The sequence below is a fragment of the Amphibalanus amphitrite genome, unplaced genomic scaffold (genome assembly GCF_019059575.1).
Source record: "Amphibalanus amphitrite isolate SeventyFive unplaced genomic scaffold, NRLGWU_Aamphi_draft 000680F_arrow, whole genome shotgun sequence".
NCBI classification, from domain to species: Eukaryota; Metazoa; Arthropoda; class Thecostraca; order Balanomorpha; family Balanidae; genus Amphibalanus; species Amphibalanus amphitrite.
The window spans coordinates 32726-54635 of NW_024882174.1; the positions used below are offsets into that span (position 1 = coordinate 32726).

Below are 21910 nucleotides of genomic sequence, written 5' to 3' on the forward strand. Positions count from 1 at the left end.
TGGGTGTTATCATCATGAACTAGAAATCACTCTTTACACATGAGAACATGTCCGTTCTCACCTCGTCAACGTGGCCGACAGTCATTCTACGGCGATCCCACCAGTCTGCCGCCGCGTAGCCTGAAAGAGAGCACGGGTTGCTGTAACGCTAAGCACTCCGCAGCGTAGTCTTCAAGAAGTTGCTGTTCGATACGCACAAATGAATTATAGAACATCATAGTTGACAGAACAGACAGAATGTGCACAAACTTCGTCCGGCAGTCGGCGTGTTCACCGACAGTCGATACTGAGGTTTGTCCAGTCTCTGTTCGCGACATGGGAAAGCCGACCGCAGCCATAGCATCACCGGGTCGGGGCAAAGTTCGCGACACGTGAATTCAGTGACGGAGACAGACTCGAGTCTTAACGGAAAACTGACAGCAAGACTCACAAAAACGCGAAAAGAATATATTTAGGTGCTTACCAGGTAAATGTTACTGCAATGAATGCACCGGCTTCGTAAAAGCTGGGTACCTCCGTGAAACCTGAGGGTAAGAACAACAGTCAACAAACAGGAATCTTAGGAACAGCTATTTTGTGTAAAAATGGCAAAGCATGTTCGTATGATATGACTAAGAAGTAAGAACTTCGTTTACAGTGATGTTTTGTCCGTAGACATTTCCGAGCTCCGGCGCCGGAGCAGCGGCGGAGCAGGATAGATCGACGGTCTACTGTACGCAGATAAAACGCCACAAAAGCCACCGGTACGGTTCATGTGGAGCTGGTCTGCGGGACGGCGCCACTGCCTGCCGGGACGGCCGCTGGCCACTCACCGTGTCGGGAGAGGGACTCGGGCCGACAGCCGCCACCGGACCACGTCCTGTGGGGAGACGGTACCGCGGTCAGAGCCAGCGTCACCGGACAGACCCACCCGGCCGGCCACCGACCGTCAGGCTAACAGGGAAACTTTTCTGCATCGCCGTAGCTGGAAGCGAGCTGGGTGTTGCCATCAGATGAAGCGAATGAATATGATAACGTTGATTCATACGGAAAAACGAAACAGAATCACCCAACTTATCGTCGTGATATTTTAACAAATGTCCAGACCCAACATTATTGTCTTTCATATTTATAGTTCAGAAATTATCACTGACAGCTGGGAAATACACGTCCTCATACACATAATTTCGACAAACGTTGGGATACACTGTTCCGTCTTAGTACACTGTAGATTAAACATTCCAGAAAAAGTTTGCTGCAGCTGCTGCTTACCTTTCAATTTCCATGGCGCCTGCCAACAGCATCCAATGCACGACAGCCCTTCGTGCAGCCGATCCTAGGGCCTGGAAGAAAAATATCGCAATAAATACCGGTGTGTGAGCAGCAAAATGTTGGCAGCTTGACAGCACTGGAAGCTTGCTTGCTCTTTAGGTTCGATTGAAGGGAGACTGACCTGCTAAAGCTTCCGGAGATACATTGGGCGAGGTATCAGAGATTCTTTGTTTCTCTACGCTAAAAGCATAACATCTTTAAAAAGATCGCTATGATATGAAGCCGTAAGCCGGCTTATCATTACGACTGAGGCTATAGCCAATTTTACGGTAATATTTTGTCCGTAGACATTTCCGAGCTCCGGCGCCGGGCCAGCGGCGGAGCAGGATAGATCGACGGTCTACTGTACGCAGATAAAACGCCACAAAAGCCACCGGTACGGTTCATGTGGAGCTGGTCTGCGGGACGGCGCCACTGCCTGCCGGGACCGCCGCTGGCAACTCACCGTGTCGGGAGAGGGACTCGGGCCGACAGCCGCCACCGGACCACGTCCTGTGGGGAGACGGTACCGCGGTCAGAGCCAGCGTCACCGGACCGGCACACCCGGCCGGCCACCGACCGTCAGGCTAACAGGGAAACTTTTCTGCATCGCCGTAGCTGGAAGCGAGCTGGGTGTTGTCATCAGATGAAGCGAATGAATGTGATAACGTTGATTCATACGAAAAAACGAAACAGAATCACCCAACTTATCGTCGTGATATTTTAACAAATGTCCAGACCCAACATTATTGTCTTTCATATTTATAGTTCAGAAATTATCACTGACAGCTGGGGCATTCCACGATAGATCGACCAAGGCCTAACACCCGACCATTTTTGATTTTGATGAAATCTTGTCTATAGGGTTCTCTTATGCCCTGAAGTCAATGGTAACAACGCCAGGCCCCTACCGTCAGCGGTTTAGGAGATATAGCCCCGGGCATTTTGACGAGGTCACTCTGCAGAGTGATTTTTGAGGTGCTATATCTCCTAAAGTAATGAAGGAAATGCATTAAACCTGTACATCGTTGTGATGGCGGTGAAATGGGCAATTAATTGGCCATCTCGGATTTTCAAAAAAATGATTTTGATTTTTAGCTGTGACGTCATCAATTTTTAAACTTTCTGGCTACCCCCCTAGTACATTAAAATTTGCCATTATTTTTGCTCAGAAATAAAGTTCCGTCAATTTCCTTTCGACTGGGAAAAAACAAAAATGGTAATCTTTCTACAAATATTTTATTTTATTTTTTGAAAATCGCACTACAAACTCTGATTTACAGAATCGGGTTATTAAGCAATATAAGACACATCTGCGAGGACCAGTTACTTCCAAAAAGAGGTTATCTGGGTTTCGGCATATAATATTCTTCTCTTTAACTTCACTTTTGATAACAAAAAAAAAAAGAACTTTAATATTACTTGCACACCTGTGACTGTATCATCTCTTAGAGTTCACGAACTCTCAACGGATGAGGGTCGTGTCGTGAGCATGCATGCTCGGACGAAACGTTCCAAGTAAAAAGTGTGTTTGTGTGGCCGTGATCTCGTTCCTGTCTTGGTTTTTTGCCGTCTGTTATTGCAACTGCAATAGAAATGCACTCCGTTGTTTATGGCTTTCATTGCATCCAGCGTTGAAAATGATGATTCGCTGATGAAATACCTAGTCACATTACACCACCTTTTGCCTTCCTGAAACTACCAATTATTTTGTTCGTTTATCCCGCGCCCCGTTGGGCTCTGCCGAGCAACGCGCCCGGTTGGGGGGGGGGGCATTTTGGCCCCCCCCCTAAGATCTCGAGAACCACGCAACATAACGACAAGCGGTAAACGGCGTTGGATAGCCCCAACGGGGAACTACCTTGTGACCCAATTTTATTGACCTAGGTCAAACCGATGACGTCACAGGTCAGGTCAAAGGTCCAATTTTCACCGTTTACAGGCACTTCAAGAAATGCGTTGTAAAATCGAGTAAAATGCATTTCATTGAAAATCATCGATGGGGAAATGTTCTTCAAACACATATTTCGCTATTTGAGGTCACTGATACCAGGTCAGGTCACAGAGGTCAGGTCACGGGACGGGGGTCACAATATGAAAGTGTCGTGTGATACATGTTTTATGGTCCATTTTACATGACAAATGCGATTATATGGGTCAGGCAGCCTTTGGGGCCAGCTTAGATCACGTTTTGGTCAAGGTCAGGTCAAGGTCAGGTCAAATTAGGTCAAATTTCAAAGCTAATATTTTTACATAAAATGGGTATTGAATCGATGCAGCTCGTCACGGGGAGTTCAATGGTGGTCTTTGTTTTGCCGTACGTGCTCTAGAATTGCTAAAAATTGAGTTCAAAAATTTGACGTCATCATTTTTGAACAGTTTTTTCGCTATAACTTGGCCAAAAAACGAGATATCGATCTGAAATTTGGTATGTATATAGAAGAGCGCTGGGACTATAACATATATTCCGTTTTTTCGAAATTCGGAAAAATTTTGGATTTTTTCAAAGTTTTTCTAAAAAAATCAATTTTTTGAATGTTTTTTGGGAAAAAACCAAAAATTTTGAAAATCCGAGATAGCAGTTTTGTAGCGCCGCTTTTTGTCTACTAGACCATATAAAGAACTTTGAAATTGCTTGATAACTGTAGATTTGGTGAGCGTTTCAAGATTGCATGTTTTTTGCTCATTTTTGCTCGAACATGACCTCAGTTTGACCTCAATAACTCCTGACCTAAGGTGACCTAAGACTTGAAATTTGGTGTGAAAGTGTCAAATTGATGCCCGGGAAGGTACTGAAAATTTGGCGGCGCTGCGCGCCGCCGTTTTCTTGCTATTCAGGAAAAACCACAGGGGGGGCCAAAATGCCCCCCCCCCAACGGGGCGAGGGTTAAAATTAGTCGGTTCGTAAATATGCTTTGCAAATCGACTGTCGGTTGGTCATTTGAGCTACGTTGATAAACAAGGCAGCTGTGGCAGCTCAAAAGTATGTATAATTTTGCCATATATTGACTCCTGTGCAAGTAATATTAAAGTTCTTTTTTTGTTATCAAAAGTGAAGTTAAAGAGAAGAATATTATATGCCGAAACCCAGATAACCTCTTTTTGGAAGTAACTGGTCCTCGCAGATGTGTCTTATATTGCTTAATAACCCGATTCTGTAAATCAGAGTTTGTAGTGCGATTTTCAAAAAATAAAATAAAATATTTGTAGAAAGATTACCATTTTTGTTTTTTCCCAGTCGAAAGGAAATTGACGGAACTTTATTTCTGAGCAAAAATAATGGCAAATTTTAATGTACTAGGGGGGTAGCCAGAAAGTTTAAAAATTGATGATGTCACAGCTAAAAATCAAAATCTTTTTTTTTTTTTTGAAAATCCGAGATGGCCAATTAATTGCCCATTTCACCACGATCACAACGATGCAAAGGTTTAATGCATTTCCTTCATTCCTTTAGGAGATATAGCACTTCAAAAATCACTCTGCAGAGTGACCTCGTCAAAATGCCCGGGGCTATATCTCCTAAACCGCTGACCGTAGGGGTCTGGCGTTGTCACCATTGACTTCAGGGCATAAGAGAACCCTGTAGACAAGATTTCATCAAAATCAAAAATGGTCGGGTGTAAATCTGATAAAATTTTGGTCGATCTATCGTGGAATGCCCCAGCTGGGAAATACACGTCCTCATACACATAATTTCGACAAACGTTGGGATACACTGTTCCGTCTTAGTACACTGTAGATAAAACATTCCAGAAAAAGTTTGCTGCAGCTGCTGCTTACCTTTCAATTTCCATGGCGCCTGCCAACAGCATCGAATGCACGACGGCCCTTCGTGCGGCCGCTCCTGGGGCCTGGAAGAAAAATATCGCAATAAATACCGGTGTGTGAGCAGCAAAATGTTGTCAGCCTGCCAGCACTGGAAGCTTGCTTGCTCTTTAGGTTCGATTGAAGGGAGACTGATCTGCTAAAGCTTCCGGAGACACCTTGGGCGAGGCATCAGAGATTCTTTGTTTCTCTATGCTAAAAGCATAACATCTTTAAAAAGATCGCTATGATATGAAGCCGAAGGCCGGCTTATCATTACGACTGAGACTTCAGCCAACTTTACGGTAATATATTGTCCGTAGACATTTCCGAGCTCTGCCGCCGGGGCAGCGGCGGAGCAGGATAGATCGACGGTCTACTGTACGCAGATAAAACGCCACAAAAGCCACCGGTACGGTTCATGTGGAGCTGGTCTGCGGGACGGCGCCACTGCCTGCCGCGACCGCCGCTGGCCACTCACCGTGTCGGGAGAGGGACTCGGGCCGACAGCCGCCACCGGACCACGTCCTGTGGGGAGACGGTACCGCGGTCAGAGCCAGCGTCACCGGACCGGCACACCCGGCCGGCCACCCACCGTCAGGCTAACAGGGAAACTTTTCTGCATCGCCGTAGCTGGAAGCGAGCTGGGTGTTGTCATCAGATGAAGTGAATGAATATGATACCGTTAATTCATAGGTAGAAAAAATGCGTCTTAAAAGCACATAGGCAAGTGACATCGATATTCAAGGTAACAGTCATGGCCCAAAACTATTTTACTTTGATGGTTTAAGCTTGGGTTCGGCCAGGCCGTTTTTCGCGTGGAATTTCCACGCCGAGGAATCCCTAAGGAAAACAGCCGTTCGGTTATCGCGAAACGGGCTTGTCCAAACGGTTGTTTTCGTGAGAAGTTCTTTGGAATAGAAATTCCACGCAAAATAAAACGGCCAGTCCGAACCCACGGTAAATTTTCATGGGCACAGGGAAGAAAATGAAGGTCAGGTTACTTTGACGAATCGTTGAGACATTTCATTCAATAGGTAGTCATTATTCGTTCAATCATCTACAAAAAACTCAAACCGAGCAAGATACTGATGCTGCTTACCTGCAGAAGGGAGTCAGTCCACTTCACAGAAATAATGAGTCTTTGGCGCGATTTCGTAGAGCCTGGAAAGGTAATAAAACTCCGATAAATAACAGTGTATGAGCAGCAGAAATAGTCGACTAGAATCTTCCTCTCTAAATTCGAACGAAATGACACCAGCTTGCATATAAGGCTTTCCGCGGAGCTGATACCCAAGACATTATTATATTTTTTAATCCGCTACCATTGTCAAAATCGGCGGCCGAAAGCCAGCTTACATGGGCGTAGGAACGGCTGGAACATTGTGGGTGCAAGGGTGCAGAAATCCAGCCATGGCCGGTGAAGCGGGGGGGGGGGGGCGACACCCGAGCGAAGGCTCGTTACGAGCTTTGAGGGTGTACCATGTCGAAAAGGTACCAACCGATAAGTGCATTTGGAAGCATTGACCCTCGCATGTGTAGGGGGGTCGGATGAACCCCCCCCCCCCCATGGTTGTTCGCAAATAACTCGCGCAAAAAGCGGCCGATCGCGACGAAAGTTTTAGTACCCTCGAGTTGATCAGTTTTACACCTACTCTAAAAATTTCATGACCCTAACCCAAAAGACCTTTGACCTGTCAGACCTGATTCTCAAGACCATGTTCGGCCGGAATCGCGATTTGGCGTATGTCAGCTCACATTATCCGCGCGTTTCCAGTCTTTTTGTGATTGTAGACGTCCAAACATGTGAAATGATGTTCTTCCCATGCATCACGGTGGGTGTGAAGATAACCTGAAGGTCAGGTCAGGTCATTGACCTTTGATGACCTCGGTTCACTTTTTCGAGTTTTACATGTTTCTAGGGTAGTTTATAGGGCTGATTTCGAATTTAGCATCCATTTGAACGTTTACGAAGTAGTTTTAGTGCTTTCGTGACATGCTACGACGCCGTCAGTGGTAGTTGACACCTACTATGGATAGCCGGTAGGACACCTAATGGTTGACCTGACCTGACCTAACCCGATCTGGCCTAAATGCATGAAGAAATCATCTGTGATCAAAACTAACATCAGATATTCGTGATCAGCACCCCGAAAAACCCAATAACAGCTTCACTTTACGCAGTTCTAGCAGGTCCCGATTTTCCAGACTTTTGGAATATTGACCTGACCTGGAAGGTCAACCAATGAAGTAGGGCCTTAAAATTGGGTATCATCGGCTTCCTCTCGTCACGGGCAACACCCTCGCTTTTTCCGCGAAGCTCTAGCTCGATCAGGGGCCGAACGGCAGGGGGTCCGACCGACCCCCCTCCCCCTACACATTAGAAGCTGGAAAACGCTGCACACATTCGAGGGCTAATATTGTCAATATTGACTACCGCAAAAAGTAAAAGCGGCCAACTTAGCCATTTTTCGAAGATATCGGGCTAAAATTTTTGACAGTGGGTCATCGGTTCGGTATGTGTTCAATCACATGCTCCATTTCCCTTTTTTCAGCACAAATGTAAGTTTTGAAGACCATCACTGATCACAGTAGCAAATGCTTCGAAAGATGGATAGTAGGCAACATATCCTGAATTTGCCGTGCTGCATGGGAAGTAGTGTTGATGAAAAAGGGTTTTTTGGTTCAGATTATTGTGGGTGCAGAATACATTGTCTGCACCCACTGGATAAATATTGTGGGTGCAGCTGCACCCTTGCACCCATGGTTCCTACGCTTATGCCAGCTTATCATAACAACCAAGATCGTTAGCTGTCTGCGGCAATGTTTTGCAGTGTTTCATTTTTCAGCCTTTTTGGTGGCAAATCACACCTAATGGGGAAAATATTTTCATCTCTAAAATATGAATGACCAACTTTACTTCATCTCTGAAAAGAGTTTCATGTATTCCCAACAGCCAGTTCACTTGTCACTTGACAGTTGATGCACCCACATCCTTTTGTTCCACACCCTGTCAAGATCCTGACATGAAATCCTGGTTTATCAGTTAGCATAAAAATTGGCATTACACCATTTTGCAAAAATACTGCAGTTATTTACTCTCTTTTTTCATCCTAAGATTTTTTTCTTCATCGGCACACCTAACCAATATCCAATTTTAGAACACTGATGTTTTGTCCGTAGACATTTCGAGCTCCGGCGCCGGGGCAGCAGCGGAGCAGGATAGATCGACGGTCTACTGTACGCAGATAAAACGCCACAAAAGCCACCGGTACGGTTCATGTGGAGCTGGTCTGCGGGACGGCGCCACTGCCTGCCGGGACCGCCGCTGGCCACTCACCGTGTCGGGAGAGGGACTCTGGCCGACAGTCGCCACCGGACCACGTCCTGTGGGGAGACGGTACCGCGGTCAGAGCCAGCGTCACCGGACAGACACACCCGGCCGGCCACCAACCGTCAGGCTAACAGGGAAACTTTTCTGCATCGCCGTAGCTGGAAGCGAGCTGGGTGTTGTCATCAGATGAAGTGAATGAATATGATACCGTTGATTCAAACGGAAAAACGAAACAGAATCACCCAATATTTATCGTCGTGATATTTTAACAAAGATCTAGACCCATTGTCCTTCGTATTTTTAGTTCACAAGTTATCACTGACAGCTGGGAAATACACGTCCTCATACATATAATTTCGACAAACGTTGGGATATACTGTTCCGTCTTAGTTCAATGTAGATAAAACATTCCAGAAAAAGAGTTTGCTGCAGCTGCTGCTTACCTCTCAATTTCCATGGCGCCTGCTAACAGCATCGAATGCACCAGGGCTGCGGAGTCGATGGATTTTCGGCGACTCCGACTCCGACTCCGGCTTTCAAAAACCAGCTCCGACTCCGACTCCGGGCAGAATTGTCGACTCCGACCGACTCCGACTCCGACTCCGCAGCCCTGGAATGCACGACGGCCCTTCGTGCGGCCTGAAAGAAAAACATAGCAATGTAAATACCGGTGTGTGAGTAGCAAAATGTTGGCAGCTTGACACTGCACTGGAAGCTTGCTCTTTAGGTTCGATTGCAGGGAGACTGACTTGCTAATTGCTAAAGCTTTCGGAGATACCTTGGGAGAGGCATCAGAGATTCTTTGTTTCTCTTTAAAAAGATCGCGTAGCCGTAGGCCGGCGTATCATTACGACTGAGACTATAGCCAACCTTACGGTAATATATTGTCCGTAGACATTTCCGCGCTCCACCGCCGCACAGTGTGGCCGAACACCAGTTTAGCGCGAATTTAATCCCAGCGCTGCTCGGATCCACTGAAAATGGTTCTCTGGTTCCAAAACTGACACTTACCCCTCGCCGGACTTATTGGTTTTCAAAATACGCGCCGGCCGAAGGGGGGGGGGGGGGTGGTACGACCCCCGTCGCTGTTTCGCCCCTGATGAAGCTAGAGCCCCGCGGAAAAAACGAGCGTGTGCGCCGTTACGAGACGCAGCGACTGGTATCCGATTTTAAGGTCTTAGGCCAACCTGTGACCTCTGAGGTCAGGTCAAGTGACCCAGGCGCGGATTCATTTTTTATTAATAACTTCGCGAAAAAATGCCGCAGAGCCGCAATTTTGGTATCATCATGTTCGCTTCACTCAGGCGCGTCGAATGGTATACTTTTTGTTCGGCTGAAGTTAACTTAAGGTGTTGACCGTGGGTCAAGGTCAGGTCAGAGTCCTCCAGATCACGAAGTTGGTTGAAGGAGGTCATGTTGCATATCATTCGATTCAGCAAGTCTTCCTGAGTCCATTGGTGGCTTTCTCGACTCGCTAGCTCAATTTAATCGGGAGTTATTGACGAAAAACTCTTATTACCCTAGTGACGTCATAAATGACGTCACGTAAGACCAACAATGCATAGGTGAAGCATCGGACCTTGCAAGGAGTGCATGAAATCACGATTTCGTGTGCTTGAGATAGTTTATTAGGCTGGAGCCTGTCCGGCCGCGCCGCCCCCGACCTTGGTCAGGTCACATAGGGCGGCCGACTAGACATGTTCAAAGCTGAGTTGACGGCAAATAGGCAAGAACTGGCAGCTGAAACTTGCTCGCTTATGTTCAGAAAGGTGCGGAGAGTTCAGCCATGCCCTATTCGTCATATCCATTTTTATCCATTTTGACATTTTTCAACTTCTTTATTAAATACTATCGTGAGAACGATACACATGCAGGGCTCTTGTTCTAACTCATTAAACTCAAAAACCATTCATTGAAAAGCTACCATGATAGCAGAAACAGCTTCATCATGAATTGTGCTATCCGGTGATATGCTATTTTCTCATATATCTTCTCGAAACTTCCGTAAAATTTACGTTGAAAACTGGACATATTTATCAGTACCATAGCCCGATTTTAGGAACCGGAGCGTGGGTCTACTTTCGGCAGGGATATAAGTCCTCAAATGGTAAAGTGGCTTAAAAATAAGGTTCTATCAGATAACTTCAGACAATTTCCTACCCACTGATAGGTATAAATAACAGTTTATCGAAAGTCAGGTTTTTGATTAAATTCGCGCTAATCTGGTATTCGGCAAGACTGTGCGCCGGAGCAGCGGCGGAGCAGGATAGATCGACCATAGAGATCTTATATACATAGAGATGACATGCACTTAAAATCGTGGCGATTCAGTGGGTCTTTTTAAGCAACTTATTTTCAGCCAGTAGCGTGCCAATATGGCTGAGGCATTGTTAGTCTGAAGAAATTACTACGTAGCGAGCGAAGCAAGCGTAGTCTTTCGTAGATTAACGGAAATTTCTGAGTATGAGCGGCCGGCCGGCCGTGGTTACGCTTTTGCGAGGCTTATATCTCAGCAACCACTTGACCGATTTACATTCGATGATTTTTCTAGGGTAGCTTTATTCCTTCTACCAAGTATTGGACTATTCTCGATGCATGTGGGTGACCGCTTATGCACGTGCCACGTGCAAAACGAAGAGGTGTCAGTTTTGCAATTGTTGCAATATCTTGGTAACTACTTGGCCGATTGCGCTGAAAGTTGGTATGTAGGTAGGCACCCACTAGGCAATGCATATCCATGTGCCACAGTTGGGGTGCTGCTGCACGTGCGCACGTGCAGGGGTCGATTCCAGATCTCGAGAACGGCTGAACTGATTGTGCTGAAATTTGGTACATGGTTAGGGACCAGTTCGTAGGGTGCCGTGCAAAAGTCGGTTGTGACCCATTTTGCACGCGTGCACGTGCAGGGTGCCGCTTCCAGATCTCGAGAACGGCTAGGCCGATTGCGCTCAAATTTGGCACATCGCTAGGGACCGGTTAGTAGGGTGCAGTGCACAAGTTAGTTGGAGGTGTCCCTTGCAAATTCGCTTGTCCAAGGCCCACGCTCTCGCTCGCTCCGTTGGTCGCCCCAAAAGGCGTTTTGCTGGTTAAAAATATTGCTGTTCTTTCCTGGCTGATTTCATTCCTGAGGTAAGCAATGAAATTTGTAACATGATGTCATTTTGTGTTTTTATTGAATTCCTTAAAAGCTCGCCTAAAAACATTCTCTCTCATTCAGGCTCTCATTAACCCGGCAGGCGGTGGACCTCCCGGCCACCTTCCGCGCGGTGGGGGGGGGGGGGCATTTTTTTGCCCCCTCCCGTATTTCCGAAACTACTGGACGGATCCGTAACATTCAAACGATGTTCGATAGCCCTGTCAAATTTGTCGACGGAACTCCAATTTCATTGACCTCGGGGTCACCGATGACGTCACAGGTCAGGTCAAAGATAAAATGTTTCGCGTACGTTAAAAATAGGGCGTACGTTGCCTAGTATATGTATATGTTGCTATTAGAGGTCACTGTAATACCATGTCAGGTCACAGGTCAGGTCACCAAGGGTCAGCACATGAACCAACTTTACTATTTACTAGGGTTGTGCGATGCATGTTTTATGGCCCCCCTGACATGGCCCCCCCCCCAAAAAAAAGGCTACAGGTCTAAGGTCATTTGGGTCAGGTTCACATGGAATTTTCAGGGTAGGGTCCTTGAGATTTGGTCAAGTTTGGCGCTTTCGGTCAACCGTCGTGAAAACGGCTGTTCTGAACCTTTCTGAGCACGGTGCAAGCTCAAATATACATATGTTGCATGTTCCCATTCAATGATACATTAACCCTCGCCAGACCTATTGGTTTTCTACATACGCGCCGGCCGGGGGGGGGGGGGGGGGGGGAGGTCGGAACGATTTCCCTCGCCGTTTCGCCCCTGATGAAGCTAGAGCGTCGCGGAAAAAACAAGCGTGTGTGCCGTTACAAGACGCAGGGACTGGTACCCGATTTTAAGGTCTCATGAGGTCAGGTCAAGTGACCAAGGGCCAGGGTTCAGTTTTTTCATAACTTCGCAAAAAACGGTCGGAGAGCCGCGATTTTGGCATCATCGTGTTCGCCTCGCTCAGGCGCGTCGAATGGTATACTTTTTGTTCGGGTGAGGTCAACTTGAGGTGTTGACCTCGGGTCAAGGGCAGGTCAGCTTCCTCAGATCACGAAGCTGGTTGAAAGAGGTCATGTTACATATTACTCGAATCGGCAGGTCTTGCTGAGTTTATTGGTGGCTTTCCCGACTCGCTAACTCAATTTGATGGGGAGTTATTGATGAAAACCTCTAATGACCCAAGTATATAACTGCAATGAAAACCGTAAGCCTCATGCTAATAATTATATTCAAAATAGGGCCAAGAAAATAAGACATGTTGGCCAACCTGACAAAGTGACTTTCGTCAAACCTTCCTACGGTTTTCATTGCAGTTATATATGTAATCATGAGCCTCAAAACCGCGCTTTCTTTAATCAATGACCCAAGTGACCATAAATGACGCCACGCAATGTCAACAATGCAAAAGTGAAGCATCGGACCTTGCAAGGCGTGCAAGAAATCACGATTCCATGTGCTGGAGACAGTTTGAGATAGTTCTCGGCGCTAACATAGCAGTTTTCATTTTTCCCCATTGACTTATATCTAATGGTGAGGTCACGCGGCCGACCTGACCTCATGTGATTTTTAGGGAAAATCCGATATATATGTACAAGTTGTGAGACCTCTGGATGATACCACATCCTGTAAGTTTCATCTCCCTGTGAAAGTTCCTCTGGCACTGACGGCGTTGCGAAGTTGCGACATCTGAGGACTGTGCAGAGGTTCACTTATGACGTCACAGGTCAGTGACCTGACCTGAAAATGCGGTTGGTGTCACAAGATGCGGCTTGGATCAAAGGTCAGGTATGCCAAGTTTCAGCTCTCTATCTCCTGCGAGTTCGGAGCTATCATGAAACCCCTATAGGGAGGCGGCACCCGCCTCCCCCCCCCCCCCCCCGTCGGACGGCGAGGGTTAATGATACATGCAGTACCTGATACGAGCATAAGGTTAAAACATGCCTAATTTCATTTCAATAATAACGCTCGAAAGCGTCACAGCTAGACAAAAAAGAAAAACTGTACTTAAAAATAAGCGGATGTGAACACAATCTCCTTGACCGAATCCTTACAAAATGCAAGTCACGGGCCATGGCACCCCAGAAAACCTTGCTTAAAAAGACCCACTGAATCGCCACGAAATCAAGTGCTTTAACATAGGCGTGTCATCTCTATGTATATAAGATCTCTATGAGATCGACGGTGTACTGTACGCAGATAAAACGCCACAAAAGCCACCGGTACGGTTCATGTGGAGCTGGTCTGCGGGACGGCGCCACTGCCTGCCGGGACGGCCGCTGGCCACTCACCGTGTCGGGAGAGGGACTCGGGCCGACAGCCGCCACCGGACCACGTCCTGTGGGGAGACGGTACCGCGGTCAGAGCCAGCGCCACCGGACAGCCACACCCGGCCGGCCACCGACCGTCAGGCTAACAGGGAAACTTTTCTGCATCGCCGTAGCTGGAAGCGAGCTGGGTGTTGTCATCAGATGAAGTGAGTGAATATGATACCGTTGATTCAAACGGAAAAACTAAACAGAATCACCCAACTTATCGTCGTGATATTTTTTATAAATGTCCACACCCAACATTATTGTCCTTCATATTTATAGTTCAGAAATTATCACTGACAGCTGGGGCATTCCACGATAGATCGTACCAGGCCCGTCACCCTCATCCCTCAGATTTTAATGAAAATCGGTCCCAGGGGTAATCATAGGCCCCAAAGACGCCTGGCAAAATATCAGACTTCTCAGATCAAAACTTTTTGAGTTATATTGCATAACATTTTTTTAACTTCGGTATGTAACGGTGAGTTTGATGGCCTATAACTCAAGAACGGGTTAAGCAACCAACAAAAAGTAAACAACACTAAGCTTGCGATGAATCAAAAATTAATATTACTATTTAAAAATTCCAAAGAAAAAATTTCATTGTTGAGCAAAAACCTTAATCTTTTTTCATTTGCCTTTAATGACTTTTGGGACCAACATTTTTCACATTTTATTTTTTTCAAAATAAACTTCATGTCATTGCAAATCGACATGCAAAAAATTAGAAAGGTGTTCTTTCTATAAGTTCCTCATTTTCCCGCAAACAAAATGGGTTTCGGAGGGGTTGATACGACCCCAGCACGCCGTTTCGCTTCTAATAGAGCTAGAGCCTCGCGGAAAAAACGAGCGTGTGTGCCGTTACAAGTTGCAGCGATTGGTACCCGATTTTAAGGTCTCAGGTCAACCGGTAGCGTCTGAGGTCAGGTCACGTGACTGAAGTTACGGGTTCGGTTTTTAGTAAATAACTTCGCAAAAAATGGCCGCAGAGCCGCCATTTTGGCATCATTGTGTTCACCTAGCTCAGGTGCATCGAATAGTATACTTTTTGCTAGGGTGAGGTAAACTTAAGTAGTTGACCTCGGGTCAAGGTCAGGTCAGAGCCCCTCAGGTCACGAAGCTGGGCAAAGGGTATCATATGGCATATCATTCGATTCGGAAGGTCTTCCCGAGTCCATTGGTGGCTTTCCCGACTCTCTAGCTCCATTTGATCGGGAGTTATTGACGAAAAACTCGTACGAACCTAGTGACGTCATAAATGACGTCACGCAAGGTTAACAATGCAAAAGTAAAGCATTGGACTTTGCAAGGAGTGCATGAAATCACGATACCATGTACGTGGGATAGTTTTAGATCATTCTCGGCGCCAAAATAACAGTTTTTATATTTTCCCATTGGTTTATAACAGTGGTGTCACGTGACCGACCTGCATCATGTAACCTTGAAAAATTCCCAGATATACAAGTTGTGAGACCTCTGGAGGACACCATGTATGCGTCCTGTAACTTTCATCTCGGACAGCTATGGTCATTGGCGTCCAAATCTAAGTCAGAACCAAACAGCCTTTTTCACCCTCGCGCTTATAGGAAAGAGGGTTGGATGAACCCTCTTCACTTTTTCAGATGAATCAGACTTAAATTGAAATTTCAGTAACCCGTGATGTCACTAGGCAGCTTTACCACGCCATTTATAAGCTCCCTCCCGAAATCACTATTCGAAACCGTTATCGTGACGTAAAATAAATACATTTATAGAAATAACACCTTCCTAATTTTTGGCATACTTCTTAACAATGAGCTACATATTTTTTTAAAGAAATAAAAATTCAAAAAAAATTGGTCCCAAAGTCCAAAAAATACAAATGAAAGAAAACTCGATGTCATATATCAAAAACAGCGTATTTTTCAAAATTTCAAAAATACACATTAATTAATGTTTCATTGCAAGTTCAATGTTATATAACATTTGGCATTTAAATAATCCATCTTAGAGTTACAGCCCGCCAAACTTAGCGCTGCAAAGCAGGATCCAAAAAATGTTATACACCATAACTCAAAAAATACTTATCTGATAAGCCTGAAATTGTTACAGGTGGATTCAGAGCCCCTGATTACCCCTGAGACCAATTCTCGTCAAATTCCGAGAGATGAGGGTGTCAAATTGGAAAAAAGTGGTACGATCTATCGTGGAATGCCCCAGCTGGGAAATACACGTCCTCATACATACCAGTAAAACGCCTTTAGGGCGAAGAACGAGCGAGCGAGATAGTGAGCCCTGCACGTGCGGAAGGGCGAGAGGTTACTTCCAACGGGCTTGCGCAAAGCACCCTTCTAACCGTTCGCTAGCGGTGTACCAAATTTGAACGCAATCGGCCCAGCCGTTCCTGAGATCTGGAAGCGGCATTCTGCATGTGCGCACGTGCAAACGGGGTCCAAACTGACTTTTGCACGGCACCCTACTAACTGGTCCCCAACCGTGTACCAAATTTGAGCGCAATCGGCCCAGCCATTCTCGAGATCTGGAAGCGCCCCCTGCACGTGCGCACGTGCAGTAGCACCTTAACCGCAACACATGGGAATGCATTGTCTGGTGGGTGCCTACCTGTATGCCAAGTTTCAGCAAAATCGCCCCAGTAATTACCGAGTTATTAAAATGGGAACAAATTTGACACCTCTTATTGTTGTATTCTGCACGTGCACTGGGGTGACCCACACGCATCAAGAGTATCCTATTTTTTGGTAGAAGGGATGCTGCTACCCTACAAAAATTACCGCAAGCCAATCGCCCAAGCGGCTGCTGAGATATGAGCCTCTCAAAATCACTACTTTTGCAAAACAGCTTGAACACCCTTGACTTTTCACGTGGCACGTGCCACGCCGGTCACTGCGATGTATCAAAAGTAGTCAATTACGGGGTAGTAGGGATGGGGCTACCCAACAAAAAAGACCGCAGGCCAATCGGTCCAGCGCTTGCTGAGATATAAACCTCTCAAAAGCGTTACAGGCCGGGCCGGGCCGGGCCGGGCCGCTCATACTGAGATTTTTCCGTTATATTGAAAAGACTCACTTCGCTCGCTGCGCTCGCTCGCTCGTAATCACTTCGACAAACGTTGGGATATACTGTTCCGTCTTTGTACACTGTAGATAAAACATTCCAGAAAAAGTTTGTTGCAGCTGCTGCTTACCTTTCAATTTCCATGCCGCCTGCTAACAGGCATCGAACGCACAACAGCCCTTCGTGCGGCCGCTCCTGGGGCCTGGAAGAAAAATATCGCAATAAATACCGGTGTAAGTAGCAAAATGTTGGCAGCTTGACAGCACTGGAAGCTTGCTTGCTCTTTAGGTTCGATTGAAGTGAGACTATCTGCTAAAAGCTTCCGGAGATACATTGGGCGAGGTATCAGAGATACTTTGTTTCTCTATGCTAAAAGCATAACATTTTTAAAAAGACCGTTTTGGTATGTTATAGCCGTAAGCCGGCTTATCGTTAAGACTGAGGCTATAATTAGCCGTTTACAATGCATTGTCCGTAGACGTTTCCGAGCTCCGGCGCCGGGGCAGCGGCGGAGCAGGATAGATCGACGGTCTACTGTACGCAGATAAAACGCCACAAAAGCCACCGGTACGGTTCATGTGGAGCTGGTCTGCGGGACGGCGTCACTGCCTGCCGGGACCGCCGCTGGCCACTCACCGTGTCGGGAGAGGGACTCGGGCCGACAGCCGCCACCGGACCACGTCCTGTGGGGAGACGGTACCGCGGTCAGAGCCAGCGTCACCGGACAGACACACCCGGCCGGCCACCGACCGTCAGGCTAACAGGGAAACTTTTCTGCATCGCCGTAGCTGGAAGCGAGCTGGGTGTTGTCATCATTACGCAATAATATGTGAGCCAATGTTACAAAAAAAACAATCCTTCAATTCAGTCAGCGCAAAATCACCGGCGCAAATGCTCTTAAAATCTGGATTATATAATAGGCCTTACGTACCTTTAAATTCGGTAGAAGTTTCATGTCCTCGAGCTTCGCATTTCGAAAAATCCTGAGAAAACGAAAACAGCAATTAAAGAAAAACAGCGGTCTGGTGTAACTTGTCAGAAATGTGTAAATGAGTACGTAAAAAAATCATACGTGTATACAGACTTCATTCAGACACTTGCAAGCGTAACAAAGTGCCAGGCTAGAGGTCCGCACGTTTTCTGTTCGCGACAAGGGAAAGCCGTCCACATCCATGGGCAGGGATGGGACGGGGCAAAGGCCGCGCCGGTCGGCCCGTGCTCGCTCCGATACTGACCTGGGACGGCAGCGCGGACAGCTGCACCGCCTGGTGTGAGGAGTTGCAGACGCCGTCCAGATAAAGCCTGCGGAAGATTACCGGTCGTTAGTATGCAATTATGCTGCGTTCTATTTCCAGGAATTAAATTCGACAATGATGAACTAGAAATAGCTGTTTCTCGAAATCATCTCGCAATATTTTGGTCTTACAACGTAAACAATATCGACAGCGCGTAGGATATGGCTACATAATTTAAAACAATTATTCATATTAGTGTAGACAAACTTCGTACCGACAATTCGTACATAAGTGACGAGCAGCGGTATAGCGGTTCGGCCGGGTTACTGTTCGCAGGTAGGGAACGCCAGCGGGGCCACGGCGTCGCCCCGCTGGAGCTGATCTGCGCGGCTGGGTGTTTCTAGGCGCCATAAATGGCTGGTGTTCCACGTGATGGTCGCCGCGCACGGGGGGGGGGGGGAGGGAGAATACACTAACCTACTGGTCGCCGCGGCTGAGCCGAGGGTGCCGTTGGGCGTTTGTAGACCATCGTGCTGCGCCGTTGTAGGTGTAGCCGATGACCCTCTCCGATAGCCGGCGATCTTCCTGACGGAAAAGGCAGAGCACATCAGACCTTCGTCCACGACACGCCGAATTAGCAAGCAATGGCGCGGAACGTCAGGCTAACAGGGAAACTTTTCTGCATCGCCGTAGCTGGAAGCGAGCTGGGTGTTGTCATCATAAATCTCATTTCCAAATAAAAAGAATCCTCCAGAAATTTCTTATTAGTTACCTGATTCATCATCCATTCAGGATGGCCATTGCTGAAGCATGAGAAGAACAGCGCACCTCTATCACCTGCCGAATGGACGGGGAGAGGTCAGGGCCGGAGGGAGGCCACGGCAGCCGCGCCGTCACTGAAGCACAGTCAGACAGTACGAATACTGCGAACAGCATCGGCCGTGCGAGGGCCTAGACAGCGGATAGTAGCATCATGCGTGACGAGGGCACTTCACCAGAGTAACATATATACGGAAACACAAATAACAGAAAAATGCACACACAAAAATGTTGAATGTAGATCACGGATCTATCCGATAATCGTCGCGTACTTACCGTGGCTGTCACAGCCGGACGCCCGGGCCTCGGTTTGCGTGAGTTCTCTCACTTCAGACACCTGCGAGGAGATACCAGCCGTCAGCGACTATACCGTCAAAAACCGAGCGGCCGGTCCAGCTATACAGTCAGACAGTACGAATACAAATAGATCAGCGGCCGTGCGAGGGCCTCCACGAAGGAATAGTTAGCATCATGCAGTGAATGAAACTTCGTACCGAGGACCGCAGCGGGACGAACTTATCAGATATGGACGAGGCTACAATGAGAATACCACAAAATAGATCATGCCTGGTCGCTCCGGAAACTTACCAATCGGTGTTGCTCCTTGTCAGCTCGGCTGCGGGTTCCCGCTACCTAACCGTCCACTGCCGTGGTCGTCCAGAAGGGAACCGAACCTGACGGACGAGAGGGCAACGTCAGCAAACGGTACATGAGAGCAAAACAACGCAACCCATTGGACGCCATGGAGTCCAAAAAAAAAAGATATCACGCATTTAAGCATTACTTAGTATCATGAAAAACAAGTCAGTCCGTAAAATGCACAGCCTATTATTAAGCAAACTGTTCGCAAACTTCGTCCCGACCGGTATCAGCGAGATGACCACCAGGATAGCGGTTTGCGTTTTATTGTTCGCAGGTAGGGAACGCCCGCAGACCCAAGACGACGGTCTGCTGGAGCTAGTCTGCGCTTATACCAACTGAGGACGAAACCAGGCGACATGGCCATAATTCAGCCAATACTCACGGTGTTTTGATGCGCTGGCAGCATGTACGACCGAAGGCTCCCTTGGTGCACCTGAAAAAGCATATGAGCTGTTAACAAAAGTGGTAAAAGTACCGGTTTAGCGTGACTCCAAAATGATTCTCAGGCTAACAGGGAAATTTTCTGCATCGCCGTAGCTGGAAGCGAGCTGGGTGTTGTCATCATAAGAATTGTCAAGTTTAGGGAAAATACGGGGCACGGGATCCACGTAGGCCATAGTGAGCTCACCTTTAGTCAGTGGCTAATGGTGCTTCGGTCCCGTCTGCAATGTTACCCAGCAGCCGCCATCCGATCTGAGAAAAAGAAAAAAAAATATTGCCAATATATAAACGAAGATATAAAAATAAAAATTGTTATAGCCAGTAACCACACTTGCAACAATACCAAATGAAAACATCCCTAATAGACTTTGCAATGCATAGAATAAATAAAAACAAAGTTCTGTAGACAAACTTCGTCCCGGAAGCACTACGAACGAGAGCCCCGGGATAGCGGTTCGGCCGGGTTGTTGTTCGCAGAAAGGGAACGCCAGCGGGGCCACGGCGCCGCCCCGCTGGAGCTAGTCTGCGCTACCAACACGGTTTAAACAAACATGACCGAATCAGACGCAGATAATTACCTGGCGTATCCGCCTGATGACGTCGGCACATTTGCGACTTGCTGACGACTCCTGTAATGAAAAATAAATTTTTAGAAACTCATGAGATCATAATTGCCAACAAGCGTTTCTACAGCAACAGAACACACTCTGGGAGCCCGTCTTCAGCCGTGAGCACTAATTGCTAACGACAGGGCACAGATGGGCCGTTTCGGTAGCGGACGGCGGGTGGATAGGATTAGACCAGACGGACGCACTAGGGTTAGCGGGTGGAGCCGGCGCGTGTGGGCGGTGTTGGTTCTGACGGCGGCGGAACTGCCGCGCCAGGATAGTCCCGCCGGACACTGTGGGCGCCAGTACAGACGCGGCGGCCGGCAGCGCAGTTCGGCCGCCATGTCTGAGCGACGCCGGACACCCAAAAGCCGGCCTTGCAAACCAGCACCGACATGTCGAAGCACATCCCCCCGATAATGTACGGATCGCTTATGGTTACCATCATTTTGTTCTCACAATGAAAATCATAGCCGTGGATACGAACAACAGGGACAACAGAAATGTCAGACTTACCATGCGGCATGCCCAGACGACATTCAACGATTCAATTGATGTCAGGCGATATGTCCGGACCTGAAAAAGAAAATAGATAACAGATAAGACTCCGGGTGACCTCAGCTCATAAACCGCACTGGCAGAAAAAAAAAACTTGCTTCCTTGGCTAAAAAACTATGCGTATTTGATAGCAGCATAACAGAAGAAAGGAAGAAAAGGTGAGGGAAGGGGACGATGTGTGAAAGGATCACAAAATGCACGACTGTATGGGAATGTTGGAACATGACCGTAACAGCGCGACCATGTTCAGTAGTTCCCAGGTTGGTGTTGCACTACTGTATATCGAACATGTTACCATACGACGGGTCCGAAAAGCTAGAGTGCAAGTTACACTGACATTGCGACAGCGGTACACATCGCTGAAAGCGGGGCTCACCTTATCACCCCGGTGAGACCGCAGGCAAGTCCAACAGCGGAGGCAGAAATTTCACCAGGCTTGTGACTACGGCTCCGTCAGCTGAAAACGGAAATAATGCCGGTCAGACACGGTAGCACGCCGCGGTCGCTTCTCGGTGCGGCGACCTACCCGCACCATTTCAGCTGTACGCCCGCTAACTAAGGGCCGTCCCGTGCGCGGGGCGGCCCTACTCTCGGGGCCGGCACAGCCAGGACACGGTCCGGGACCGCCAGAACGGCGGACCCGAGCCGCGCCCGACAGGCCGTGCCATGGTCTGCCACAGACATAA

The 21910-nt window shown here is 47.5% G+C and overlaps 1 protein-coding gene across 6 annotated transcripts in view; it reads right to left on the reverse strand.

The window, feature by feature from the left end:
• Nucleotides 1-21910, reverse strand: part of LOC122364510 — a 35944-nt gene that overhangs the window by 12939 nt on the left and 1095 nt on the right. For 2 of the 6 annotated variants that reach the window (XM_043334936.1, XM_043334935.1), the window contains exons 5-28: nucleotides 21601-21681; nucleotides 21183-21242; nucleotides 20637-20687; nucleotides 20246-20310; nucleotides 20000-20050; nucleotides 19564-19649; nucleotides 19252-19312; nucleotides 18929-18993; nucleotides 18634-18741; nucleotides 18157-18223; nucleotides 17853-17904; nucleotides 17558-17604; nucleotides 17052-17123; nucleotides 13847-13893; nucleotides 8872-9067; nucleotides 8435-8481; nucleotides 6197-6258; nucleotides 5576-5622; nucleotides 5071-5141; nucleotides 1757-1803; nucleotides 1252-1322; nucleotides 813-859; nucleotides 464-524; nucleotides 62-120 (exon numbers count right to left, since the gene is read on the reverse strand). In XM_043334936.1, coding sequence (XP_043190871.1) covers nucleotides 87-120; nucleotides 464-524; nucleotides 813-859; nucleotides 1252-1322; nucleotides 1757-1803; nucleotides 5071-5141; nucleotides 5576-5622; nucleotides 6197-6258; nucleotides 8435-8481; nucleotides 8872-9067; nucleotides 13847-13893; nucleotides 17052-17123; nucleotides 17558-17604; nucleotides 17853-17904; nucleotides 18157-18223; nucleotides 18634-18741; nucleotides 18929-18944 — 1092 coding nt within the window. In that variant the 5' untranslated portion in view covers nucleotides 18945-18993; nucleotides 19252-19312; nucleotides 19564-19649; ... (3 more) ...; nucleotides 21183-21242; nucleotides 21601-21681 and the 3' untranslated portion in view covers nucleotides 62-86. Of the gene's footprint in view, nucleotides 1-61; nucleotides 121-463; nucleotides 525-812; nucleotides 860-1251; nucleotides 1323-1756; nucleotides 1804-5070; nucleotides 5142-5575; nucleotides 5623-6196; nucleotides 6259-8434; nucleotides 8482-8871; nucleotides 9068-13846; nucleotides 13894-17051; nucleotides 17124-17557; nucleotides 17605-17852; nucleotides 17905-18156; nucleotides 18228-18632; nucleotides 18742-18928; nucleotides 18994-19251; nucleotides 19313-19563; nucleotides 19650-19999; nucleotides 20051-20245; nucleotides 20311-20636; nucleotides 20688-21182; nucleotides 21243-21600; nucleotides 21682-21910 lie in introns of all 6 variants that reach the window. The other 4 variants (XM_043334937.1, XM_043334939.1, XM_043334941.1 and 1 more) reach the window with 4 other exon arrangements.